The following is a 13,434-nucleotide window of genomic DNA, read 5'->3' on the forward strand; positions in this document are numbered from 1 at the left end:
ACGCCTTTGTTTCCTGTGTACGTACATGCCCCGTCTCCTACATACTCTATGGTAAAAGACTTTCTAACCCGATCTCTGTGGTACGTGAACAACCGGTGTCATGGCGGCTCCCTGCAGGCTAAAGTCTATGCTGGCTCTGGTGACAGGTCAATTAAAACACCGCATTAGTTAACATTTAGCGCTCCGCTTTGTTACAGTCTTCGCTTTATTCAATTCACTGCTGTTTTTCTTCATAAACGTGACAAGAAACGCGACTGTTATCCAATGGGACGCGCATATATGGGCAAAATACTTCACAGCCAGGCATTTTCTGGGGTTTTGTCAGTGGGGGGTGTAGTGCCTTTATGAGTTAGCTGTTAATCTGATACACGTCCCCTTTGGTATATTTACTTTCTAATTATTTAGTTACATATAGGGGCACATTTACTTAGCTCGAATGAAGGATTTGAAGTAAAAAAACTTTGCATTTCGAAGGTTTTTTTTGGGTACTTAGACCATCGAATAGGCTACTTCGACTTCGAATCAAAGATTCGAACTAAAAATCGTTCGACTATTCGACCATTCGATAGTCGAAGTACTGTCTCTTTAAAAAAAAAAAAAAGACTTGCACTACCTACTTTGGCACTTTAAACCTACTGAGCATCAAAGTTAACCTTTGGGGACCTTGCCCATAAGATTTCTATGCTTTTTTTGATCGAAGGAAAATCCTTTGATCGTTCGATCAAACGATTTTTCCTTCGATCATCGTTCGAAGTATTTGCGGCAAATCCTTCGGCTTCGAAGCCGAAGGATTTTACTTCGATGGTCGAATATCGAGGGTTAATTAACCCTCCTCATTCGACCCTTAGTAAATAGTTACTGTTCAGCTAATCCAGTTGTGTTAAGGTTGATGAAAAAAATATGTGCATGTAACCAGCTTTACCTTACTAAACATTTCGGGGCAGATTTATCAAGGGTCGAAGTGAAAATTAGAATTTTCAAGTTTATTTTAGTGAAATAATAGTGATAGTTTAAAATTGATTTGAAATTTCGGAATGTATCATGTACTGGCCCTTTAAGAATTTGAATTCAGCTATTCACCACCTTAAACCTGCCAAATCGCTGATTTTGCCTGTGTGGGACTTCTTGGAATCAATTAGGACAGGGGATCCCAACCTTTTTTGGACCCGGGACTTTTTTGGGTTTTTTTTTTCTCCTTGGAACGGGGCTGGGGTCAGGGATGTGGTCGGCAGCAAGTTTGGGCGCACAATTCATTTTTGTGCGATGGGCGGCCCAGTGCAGGAGTGTCCGCGGCCCGGTTCTGGGTCACGTCCCATTCACCTGAATTTGAAAATTTTATTTGGTGGTTTTTTAGAGTTTTTTCACCAAAAAAATTTTCAGGATGTCTCCTAATTCAGGGGTTTAGCAGTTGGGGACTCCTGAATTAGGAGACATCCTGAAGATCGTTTTTTTTTTTTTTGGTGAAAAAACTCTAATCTAATTCGATTCGAGTTTGTGGGTCAATCCCATATATATATATATATATATATATATATATATATATATATATATATATATATATATATATATATATATATATATATATAATTTTTTTTTTTTGAAAAATTTTGTTTGGTGGTTTTTTTTTTCGAATTTCAAACTCCCATTAACTCGAAATTCGGCCCTTGATAAATCTGCCCCTTACTTTGATGTTTCACTTGTAATGACTCTTAGGGGCAGATTTATCAAGGGTCGAAGTGAAAATTAGAATTTTCAATTCAATGTTCGAATTTTCACGTTTTTTTTTTTTTTAAATTCTACTAGGGAATAGTTAAAATTCGATTCTAGTTTTTAAAAAAATTCAAATTAGATTTTCGAAATGTATCATACTGGCCCTTTTAGAATTCAAATTCGACTATTTGCCACCGATAACCTGCTCAATAGCTGTTTTTGCCTATGGGGAACGTCTTGGGATTAATTTGGAGTTGTTTGCAGCCTTCCTGAAAATCAAGGTTTTTTTTTTTTAGATTAAAATTAGATTTGAGTTTGAGGGTTGACCCCATTCACCCGAGTTTATAAAATTTGAATTTTCGATTGGTTATTTTTTATTCGAATTTTGAGTTCATGGGAGTTTACTGTTTCTGGTAACTAGGGGCAGGGTATCCAGAAATCTTACATTATGGATATTAAAAAAAACAGAAACAAAATGTACCAGCTTAAAGGGGACCTGTCACCATAATTAATAATTCCAAATACTTTTCTATCATGTAAGTTGAGCAAAATACACTTTACTCACACGAAATTTATCAGAGCAGCCTCTTTCTTTCTCCTGACAACTTCCTTGACTACTTGGTGGTCAGACTGGTTGGAAAATGACCAGCAGGTGGCACTGTTGAAACAAAATGTATTCATATTAACAGTACATGTATCCCTTAAAGGATAAGTAAACCTTTAAAATAAGTGTGTAAAATTGATGAGGGTGCTATTCTAAGCACTTTTCCAATGTACATTCATTATTTATTTTCTTTTTTCCCAAGATATTAAGGGATACATGTGCTGTTACTATGAATGAATTTTTTTATAACAGCGCCACCTGAAGGTCAGTTTCTGACCAGTCTGACCACCAAGTATTCAAGGAAGTTGTCAAGAGAAAGAAAGAGGCTGCTCTGATGTTCTTCTACTTAGGAAAACAATTATAAATCTTTCTCATGTCTTTACTAAGCAGAAGAACATCAGAGCAGTCTCTTTCTTTCTCCTGACAACTTCCTTGACTTATATGTGGTTAGACTGGTCAGAAACTGACCAGCAGGTGGCGCTGTTGTAACAAGTCATTCATATTAACAGTACATATCTTTGGAAAAATATACATCCCAGTATCTCTTGACATTTGTAACATGGGGTTATCAGCACACTTGAAAATTTCAGATACATGTAGAAATCCAGAAAATTCAGAGACATGTAGAAATCCAGCTAGAAGAGGTGCACCAATTGAAACTGAATGTAAAAGCAACATGCAATTATTAGATGTGTGCCTGAATTTTCAAATGATCTGTTAACCCTGTTGTAAGAGAAATTGGCAGAAGAGTCCAAACATAAAGCTGGCCATAGACATTCAGATATTATTCCTTGTACGATAAACATTCAGATGACGATCTTTCTTTTTAATGTAAAGATTTAAAGCTTACCATTCAGATTTAATTTGTAGGATTAAAGTAGGAAAAATAACAAATCAGACAATGTTTTGGCTATTAATTGGCAGAGTCAGATATCAATCGTATGAAAGTTATTTTCCTGGAAATATTAGTGACAGCCATCCATGGATATTGTCAGATAGACAATGCATGCAAAGTTATTACCAATACCAGACAAAAGATTTCTAACTTGTCCAATCGACTAAACAACAGATTGCCGTGGTACGAAAATTGTGAAGGGTGAAGTGACTAACGCTGTAGAAAATTCTCCAGCGTGACGTCATTTCGGAACTTTGCGGATTTAATAATGGTCGTTGGCGTAACTTCGCTAGCAAAGGAGATACGCTCTAGCAGTACTCCCTCCTTAACGCCAGGCAAATTTGCGCTCTGGCAAATGGACGTAACTACGCAAATTCACTAAGATGCAAATTTTACTGAACGTTACCTCTTGCGCCAGACTTGCCTTCGCCACCTCAGACCAGGCGAGTGCAATAGAGTAGATAGGAGTTCCTCAAAAAATAGTTGAAAATTGAATTGAAAAGTCCCTAAAAACTCTGACGACTTTTCATTTTTTCAGGGTGATAGGCTTAGGGCAATATAACAACTCCATTTTCTTTTATTAAGGTTTCCTGGGTTTGTGTAAAGTAATGTATTTGCTGCAACAAAATACATTTAACTTTAACTTCCCGCCATATGCAAATTAGGCAACGCTAGCGCAACTTCGCTTTGCTTGGCGCAGTAACGCTAGCGCAACTTTGCCAGCATTCGGCACCCTGGACGCAACTTCGGATTTTAGTGAATTTGCGTTGTCCTGGCGAAGTGTTGCGCTGTGAGCGAAGCCGTTTCTGGCGAATTTTCGGAGAATAGTAAATTTGCCCCTAAGTCTGCAGACTGTCCAAAAAAAGTACAAAACTTCCTTTTGTCCTACTATATCTGTGCGTCTATATCTGTGCGTCTATATCTGTGCTTAAAGTGAGGTTTTATGAACAATTCTCTGTCTTGTTAATTGTATATTCAGGTGTAATATTACGTTGGTTTTTTTTTTATTATACAGTAACACACACAAGAAGAGATCAGACTGTCCCTTTCAGTTTGAATTATTTTTATCTAATCAAGCCTTAATTGCAACACTTTTGAATATCTGTTTGTTTACTTTTCAGGAGGAGGAAGTGGAATAGGACGGGCCATCTGTCAGAGACTTTCTGTGGAGGGTGCTTCAGTGGTTATTGTTGACCTGGATAAAGCTGCAGCTAATGCTTCACTTCAAACCCTTTCACGTAACCTTTCAGGACAAGAGCATGCAGCATTTGCAACAGATGTTTCACAGGCAAACCATGTCAATTCTCTTATGAAAAAAATACAGGTAACATGACTTGAGGCACAACTGGCAGAATGCCTTTGTTCAGTACGGACATACAGTGGCTGGCAAATGTATTCAGATCCTTTAACTATTCTCACATTCCACTAAATAATTACTCCTACGCTGCTCTTTTGCTCTCATCTTATGTTTGAACGGGAGACACCATCTTGCCAACCAATGAATATTCCGCTGCAGTGGCTTCTACGAAGCTGCCACTCTTCAACATAACGGACAAGTGATTCATTTAAATATTGTGTAATATATTGAAGAAAGGCAGCTTTGTAGAAGCCACTGGAGCGGAATATTGATTGGTTGGCAAGATAGCCAAAATCCCGTTGGGGATGAAGGCGCTTAGATCCTCGTTGGCGTTACGTTACTCCCGATAAACAGTGGGACGACTGCATACCATTTCCGCAGATGAAAATTAAACGTAGATTCTTTGCACGTCAATTGCACGATATGGACTCGTGAGGGGCGTGGAGACACCTAACGGCTATTGAATTTTTGAATTCAAACTTGTGCACTATACCACTGAGGAAGGGAGCTAGAGGCTCCTGAAACGTTCAGTCTCTTCTCCGCACAATAAAAAGTTTGGAGGTACCGTGTGTACACCGCATGCAAAGTATCGCTTCCTCAATTTCTTCTTCGTCACTATTGGTATATCACGTTGGGTCAGGCCCGGACTGACCATCTGTTTATTCGGGCATTTGCCCTAGGGGCCGCACTGTATTTTCGTAAAGTGGGCCGCTCCTGATCTATAATGTTTATTTCAAACTGCCTGTGGGCTCTAGGACCGCTCCTCCGTCCCAGCTCCCACTGTGGCTCCGCCCCTTCCACTCGTCTCCGTTCTCATGCGGTGCTGTGTGCAGGCCTGCCTGCCTGCCATCAGGGGGGAACAAGGAAGATAGTTTTGGGCCAGGCAGGATTTAGGCTCAATGGGGGGCCTGCAGTGCTGCTCTTTCAGGATTAGCCGACCCCCCTTACGAGCGTGGACATCACTGATGCCGAAGACGTAAGTACAGGAACTGATGTGGTAAGAAGGGGACTACATCGCCAGCAGTCACTGTGCTTCTCAGGAATCTCTTTAGCCTGCACTCTGTCTCTTTCTCCCCCTCTCTCTCTCTCTGAGTCTTTGTTTCTCTCTCTGCCTCTCTCTCTCTGTCTCTCTCTGTCCCTCTGTCTCTCTCTCGCTGCACTCTTTCTTTCTCTCACTGCACTCTGTCTCTCTCTGTGAGTCTCTGTCTCTCTCTGCACTCTGCCTCTCTCACTACACTCTCTCTTTCACTGCACTCTGTCTCTCTCTGCACTGTCTCTCTCTCTCTCTCTACTCTGTCTTTTTCTCTCTCTGCACTCTGTTGTTCTCTGCACTCTGTCTCACTGCACTCTGCTTCTCTCTGCACTCTGACTCTCTCTGTGAGTCCCTCTCTTTCTACAGTCTCTATCTGTCCACCAATGAAGTTTTTTTTTTAACTTTTATGGGGGGCCCCTATCCTAACCACCAATTGTTTTTTTTAACTTGTATGGGGGTCCCTGGTAACCAGTGGGTTTTTAGTGTTTGTTTTATCTCCCATGTTTGTGTGGCTTTTATTAATGTGGTGTTGGGTCTGGGGCTGTCATCTAGATTATGTAGGTACCCAGCAGAATGAATTGTAAAAAAGAACATGTGGCTACATGGGGGATTTTTTTATGAATAAACAGTAGCAAGTGAGAAACGTTTTCTTTTGAAATCCATTAATTCATTCTGGAATACTTTTACAGCACACCTTATCACCATGGTTATCTTACTTAGTGTTACCAATAAAAATACATTTCTATAGTATTTTTTTACATCTTGCAGAAAGCAGGGATTTGTTTATACATACATTTTTGCCGTTTTACCCCTATATATGAGTGGATGTGTACAAGTCAGACCATCGTGTGTTTACATGTGGGCTGCTTTGATTTTTTTTTTGCCAGGGCTGCTTTTTACCCCCAGTCCGGCCCTGCGTTGGGTCACGTGATCGGAGGAAAGCAGTGCTGCAAGTTGGAAAGTTTACAACGTATCGTGACACAGTTATTCAGGTTGTGAGTCTGTAACTGCTGTGAAAATGAAGACTTAAAGGAGAAGGAAAGTCGTTTCACACTTGGGGGTGCCAAATGTTAGGCACCCCCAAGTGAATGTATTTACTTACCTGAAACCCCCGGGCCGGTGCTCCTATCAGCAGAAAACTGCACCGGCCCAGGGTTATTCCAGTGAGCACCACGGAGCAATCATCTTCTGACTTCTTGCTTCTCGCGTCTGCGCATGCGCATTAGAGTGAAAAGCCGAACTTTAACTAAAAAGCCGGCTATTTCTTTCTACTGCGCATGCGTCTACCCCGGGAAATTTGAAGAATGAAGAAACAGCACAGGATTGTTATCTGCAGAATAAGAGAATTTGTCAAGGGTTTGAATACTCTTGCTATTCACAAAAAAGATATTTTGAAGTGGTAATTGTGTGTATTTTTGTATTTTGCCATGTTAATGATTTTCAAATATCAAACAGAGAGATACTATTTGTTATATATCTGCTTTTGTCCATCTTAAGGGCCAGTACTCCCTACCTCCACGCATTGCTATCAGCAGTGCTGGAATCACAAAAGATGAGTTTCTTCTCCGCCTGTCAGAGGAATCATTTGACTCTGTGCTGAATGTCAACTTAAAGGTAAGGTGACATTTACTGACTGATCACAGTTTATGGGTGTAGAGTCCAGCTACATTCATTGCATAATGGATACCTAATTGCTGTTGCCAAATATGCATTACATTAAATAAAAACAGTTGAATAACAGAATTGTATCAACTTCATCATAGTAACCTATTGGGAAGCTGTTATTCCTTATAAGTGGTTTATCTACCTCTGTGGGCGGGTAGGGGCGGGTTAGATTTTTTCTTATATTGTTTTTATACTAACTCCTACCCTTTATATTAGCAGAATATATTTGTTGTGTATGGAGTATTTTTCCTCTCTCTTTCAGGGTCCTTTTCTTATTACTCAAGCTGTGGCTCGGGCAATAGTAGCTAGCGGACAAAATGGAGGTTCAATTATTAACATTGGAAGCATTGTGGGGAAGGTAGGTATGGCAGCCTTGAGATTATTGTTAATTTTTTGTTTCACTCAAAATATTTTTATTTTGTTTCTGGTTCCATACAATAAACAATCTTACATTGTACAAATTATACTGTTTGCTTCCATGTTTTTTGTATGCAGAGATACACAATGTGTCATAACGTTTTCATATGCTTCATTAAGGAACCAGATAAAAAGAAAAAAAAAAAAGGAGAATAAAAGACATTTAGAATAAGGAGAGGAAATTCAGAAACAGGAAAGAATAGAAGGAATGGAACCCCCGCTCAACATAATATATGTTCAGCATACATTTTTATTTACTGCTCAAGTTTACCATCAATATTAGTGCAAATTAAGAAATCTCTCTACCACATAGTTCTGCCATGGGGTCCAAATTTGTCCATATTGTCCTGTACACGTGCTGATAGCTGTTCCATTGTATATATGGTATATCTGGGGACAACAAATTTATAGCTAAGCTCCATTTTGCTGCTGAAAGTATATGTTTAACCAGATGTCTGGCTTGCTTATTTAGCTGCGTTATTGGAAGACTATGTAATAATTCCCATGGATTAAGCAGAAATGTTACTGAGCAGATCTCCTTTATCAAAATATGTATTCTGTTCCAATGACATTGTGCTATAGGACAACCCCACCATATATAGACTAGGGTTCCTATATTGTCGCACCCTCGAAAACATAATGGTGAGTCCAGTTGCGAGATCCGATGTTTTCTTTTAGGTGTCGACCAGCTAGTCAAAAGTTTATATGGAAGCTCCTTTGTTGCTATATTCTCAGATACTTTCTTGTTTGCTGTCCAAATTGTATTCCATCCATCTCCAGGGAGTATTTTTGGTAAATCTTGTTCCCATACCGTACAATATGCTAGAGTAGTTTGTAAAGTATTTGAAAGCATCTGGGTGTAAAGTGTTTATATCATGCGTTTAGTAAGTGGGAAATTTTTGCAAATAGTTTCAAACAAAGTGTACTCTTTAGATGGCATATTTTGAATTAAGCCTTGTATAAAATGTCGTACTTGAGCATAAGAATACATTTCAAAGTCAGCAATCTCATATGTATATTGCAAAAGTTGAAAAGACTTCATATTGTAGGGGAGATTATTGTTAATTTTAAGAGGAGAGCCCAATTTGTTAAAAACATTTGAACAATGCAAATCCTTTAACATTGTATCTACAATTATCAGCAACTTTATTCAAACTAAATTTGCTGCAGGACAGCCATTATAAAAAAGTTAAAATTTTGTAGATACAAAATTATATGGGTAGGGCTGGACTATATTGCCGAAATAAATAGGAAGGGGGAGGAAAATGCTAACTTGAAGATTAGATAAAGGGAATAAAATAATCAGATGAACATCTTAATATATACTATTTACAGGTGGGAAATCTCGGGCAGTCTAATTATGCTGCATCTAAAGCTGGAGTAGAGGGTCTGACCAAGAGTGCAGCAAAAGAATTGGCCAAGTAAGTGAAAACTCTTTCTGTACATTTTCTCAACACATGCATTATTTTGTATGTCAAACTATTTTTTCTCCCGCAGGTTTGGAATTCGCTGTAATACTGTGCTACCAGGATTTATCTCCACACCCATGACAGACAAGGTTCCACAGAAGGTTTTAGACAAGGTGACAAGGATTTTTCTTCTCTGTTACCCCCCCCCCCATTTTACTTAAGACACTTTAAGGGGTCCTTCAACCAATGAAATAAAATATTTTTTACTGCTTTCACTGGTAAATATACTTGCACTTTAAAGCAGTATTTACTTACTACTTTCTGCTCCTGGACTGTTAAGGAGTCAGAGCCAGGAGTGCAGAGAATGTAAACAGATAAATACTTATTTACTTCCCCTTTAAAAATATTCTGCATTATAATAGCTGTAAAAAATGTTTTTGTTAATTAGTGGCTTTCATTATAAATGAACTTTTCCACAGTGATCTTGTACAGCACTGAGTTGTACGTTATATTTTCTAGTGGCAGTAAAGCCTATCATAAAGTGTTCTGTTGCAAGTAATCTCTCTGTTGCAAGTAATCTCTCTGCTGCAAGTAATCTCTCTGCAGATGCATTTCCTCTGCTTGCTAGATTTTGCCATCTTCATGTCATTCATTCATGGCATTTAAATTGTTCTCTTTGCAGTTTGCAGGAATGATTCCACTAGGCAGACTTGGTGATCCTGAAGGTAAGCAGGTTCTGCTCAAGTCCATCTCATATCTACGTTCTTTTTTTCTTTTCCCATTCCACCTCTTTTCATGTTCAGAAAGTTTGTAATCTACATGTTGAACCAAAAAAAAACAAAAAAACAAACAAAATAAATTACTGTTTACACCCTTCAATATATAATATTGAGACAACTGCACATGGGAAAACCATGGGATTTATAATCTCTAATGGCTTTTATACTGATATGGCTTTTCATATCTTGTTGAATCACAATTCCCAGCATATCCCTGCAGCTTTTCTGTCATCTCACCATGCTTTTCTCTTTCAGATATTGCAGATGTTTGTGCATTTTTAGCATCGGATGACAGCAAGTACATCACAGGAGCCAGCATTGAAGTCACTGGTAATTATGAACTATCTGTACAAATCAGATGGCACAATTTCAGGCAGCTACCATTTATATCAATTCAAGTTTATACATTAATAAGGTTGTATAGAATCACACATGCCCATATGGTTGCTGGAGGTATAGAAAAATTTAAAATAAACCAAAGTATTTTAGTATGTTTTAATACATACAGGTATGGGACCTGTTATCCAGAATGCTCAGGACCTGGGGTTTTCCAGATAATGGATCTTTCCATAATTTGGATCTCCATACCTTAAGTCTACTAGGAAATCATGAAAACATGAAATAAACCCAAAAGGCTGGTTTTGCCTCCAATAAGTATTAATTATATCTTTACATCTTATCTTATAACAAAGAAAAAGGAAATCATTTAAAAAAAAAAAAATTGGATTATTTGGATAAAATGGAGTCTATGGGGAATGACCTTTCCGTATTTCAGATCCCATACCTGTATCAGAACACTGGGTCAGTTTTATATTTTATTAGGGAACCAAAGCATGTATCGGCTATAAATGACAATCCATAAGCTGACTGCAAAAAAGGGAGGTTGTGCTCACCATAGCAAACATTAAGTATAAAGTAGTGCCACTATTATTGACATATTGATAAAGCACTAACATTTCACAGCACTGTATAACAATGTTGTATGCATCAAACAAACAGATTACATACAATACAAGTGTCAATTGATAGAAGAGGTACCTGTTCAAGAAAACTCATCTAAAGGCATAATGATATCGACAACATTTAGGAGGTTATTTATCAAAGTCTGATTTTCTTTTTCTGGTCAGACTTTTAAAGGGGAAAATCACCATTTTTTTCCTAGAAAAACAAACCTCAAATTTTTGTGTGATTTATTAAACCCCGATGGTGTTAAAAGTCTGAATAAAAAAAGTACTCCAACTCAGATATGCCAAATTGAGTAGGTCAATGGCAGATGTCCTATTGATATCCTGATCTGAGCTGAGCTGGGTTTCGTTCAATAATCCAAAGATTTCTTGGTTTTCGGCGACAAATTCAGCAGGGATAGTAGGAGAAGAGCTCGACCCGGACTCGCCCGCGACCCGAACATTTTGTGCAGGAGTCAGCCTGAACCTGCAGGTCCCGCGGGTATCGGGACAGCCCGCGCATCACTACCGCACAAGATAATTTTAGGAAAAATGTATTGATAAGTAAGGGGGAAAAGTTTGTGCGGATTTGGCCGGAGCAGTTTTCAGAAAATAGTGAGAATTTTAGATAAATAACCCCCTTAAAGAAGTTCAATACAATTCAATAGACTAATTTGCTGGCCACACGTGCATAGTTAACATTGGATAATTTGATCAGTTTCCAACAATACATACTACAGCTCTGTGTCCATGTGACCTCTGAAAATGATAATTTGCCGACTGACCTCTGATTGGCCAATATAAAAGAAACAGGTAGATAACCTCGTTAAAGGAAAACTATAACCCCAAAATGAATTCTTATTAGTTTATATCACATTATAGGGGGTATTTACTAAAACTCGACTTTTTCTTACTATATAAAAAAATAAAAAAGACCAAACTCCTATACCCCTTAATTTACTAATAAATCTGAACGGAAAACAAACACACACGAGGGAAAAAAATGATGTCAAATGACTTCTCCCATTTTAATGTCGGAACACCGAAACTTTTTCGGATCATCGAACGAAACCCAGCCGAAATCCTCATAGATCATGAAGGCAAGAAAAACGTCTTAAAATTGCTAACGTGGACCTGTCACCTAGACAAAAAAAAGCTGTATAATAAAAGTCCTTTTCAAATTAAACATTGAATCCAATTTCTATTTTTTATTAAAGCATTCTTAGCTGTTGTAAGCTCATTTAAAAATCTCAGCTGTCAATCAAATATTGTCTGCCACTTGTTGCCAGCCTAACCAATTATTCTCTTTCTCTTACAGGAGGACTGTTTCTTTAATTCTGTTCCAGGCTATTTTTGTTTGATTAGTGCTTTCCAGACTGAATGTATTAATGTTCACAACAAAATAAGTAAAATGAAAGCTACAATAAAGTGAATCTTTAATCGGTCAATTTAAAAAAAAAAAAAAAATATATATATATATATATATATCCTCTTCTTGTTGGGTGTATATATATATATATATATATATATATATATATATATATATATATATATATATATATATATATATATATATATATATATATATATATATATATATATATTGTGTGTGTGTATGTATATATAAAATACAATGTCATTTTGCAATGAATATCTTATAATTGTTTCTCAATAAAGCTGGACGCTGACACTGTATCGGATACATTTCATACATTCCCTGCTTGTTCCCAATCACTAAAGGTTATTGGTAGGGATGCACCGAATCCACTATTTGGGATTCGGACGAATCCCTGAATCCTTGGTCAAAGACGTAACTAGAGGGGGGCGGGCCCTGGTGCGGGACGTGCAACCGGGCCCCGCCCCCCTCCGTATGGCGTGAAACGGCTGCATTTCCCTAAGGAGACAGTGGCACGCAAGCTGCCGGGGGGGCCCTGAGGGGGTGCGGGCCCTGGCCCAATCGCACCCCCTACTCCCCCGGTAGTTACGCACTGTCCTTGGTGAAAGATTTGGCCGAATACCAATCAGAATCCTAATTTGCATATGCAAATTAGGGTCAGTAAAGGAAAAATTGGGGGAAAAAATCTTCTTTTGTGATGAAAAGTCACGTGATTTCCCTACCCGCCCATAATTTATTGGCTAGAAGGATTCGGCCGAATCCTGCTGAAAAAGGCTGAATCCTGGATTCGGTGCATCTCTAATCCAAAGTATTACCTTGGGCAAATGCCTCTAAAGTTTCCCCTACCCCTCAGTGCAGATTCAGGCATCGGAGTTCACGGGCGCCTGAATCTCAAGTGCCGGTCTCATTATGAAGATTACCGAAGTGGCTGAAGATGTTGCCCGTGAACTCTGATGCCTGAATCTGCACCGACGGGTAAGTAAAATGTTAGGGGCATTTGCCTGGGGTAACAGCCTGGGGGAGGAGGGAGGGGGCTTTATGTAGGGTGGGGATAGGGTTTTTTTTAACGTTAGGGTTTAATTCTCCTTTAATGTGTGTGTCACTGATAAACTTGTGTTAGGGTTGCCACCTGGCTGGTATTTTACCAGCCCGGCCGGTAAAAATAATGGTTGATCCCAATGTTATTACCGGTAATAGGGAAAAAAGATAAATATAATAGCTAACT

At 38.5% G+C, this 13,434-nt stretch overlaps 1 protein-coding gene across 1 annotated transcript; it reads left to right on the forward strand.

The window, feature by feature from the left end:
• The first annotated feature begins 7 nt into the window (after positions 1 to 7).
• On the forward strand, positions 8 to 12,263 carry hsd17b8.S (hydroxysteroid (17-beta) dehydrogenase 8 S homeolog). The gene is made up of 9 exons (XM_018233202.2): positions 8 to 146; positions 4,331 to 4,533; positions 7,097 to 7,213; positions 7,527 to 7,622; positions 9,017 to 9,102; positions 9,179 to 9,263; positions 9,773 to 9,815; positions 10,125 to 10,199; positions 12,132 to 12,263. The coding sequence occupies exons 1-9, from the start codon at positions 101 to 103 to the stop codon at positions 12,146 to 12,148; spliced, it is 768 nt and encodes a 255-aa protein (XP_018088691.1). The 5' UTR covers positions 8 to 100; the 3' UTR covers positions 12,149 to 12,263.
• Positions 12,264 to 13,434: the final 1,171 nt, after the last annotated feature.

Source organism: Xenopus laevis, chromosome 8S, assembly GCF_017654675.1.
Source record: "Xenopus laevis strain J_2021 chromosome 8S, Xenopus_laevis_v10.1, whole genome shotgun sequence".
Taxonomy (NCBI): Eukaryota; Metazoa; Chordata; class Amphibia; order Anura; family Pipidae; genus Xenopus; species Xenopus laevis.

Excerpts from the sequence above, each read along its gene's own strand:
- hsd17b8.S (XM_018233202.2), top strand. The coding sequence starts at position 101 with ATGGCGGCTCCCTGCAGGCTAAAGTCTATGCTGGCTCTGGTGACAG. Across the intron at positions 7,623-9,016 it reads TTGGAAGCATTGTGGGGAAG|GTGGGAAATCTCGGGCAGTC; the intron begins GTAGGTATGGCA and ends TACTATTTACAG. Across the intron at positions 9,816-10,124 it reads CAGACTTGGTGATCCTGAAG|ATATTGCAGATGTTTGTGCA; the intron begins GTAAGCAGGTTC and ends TTTCTCTTTCAG.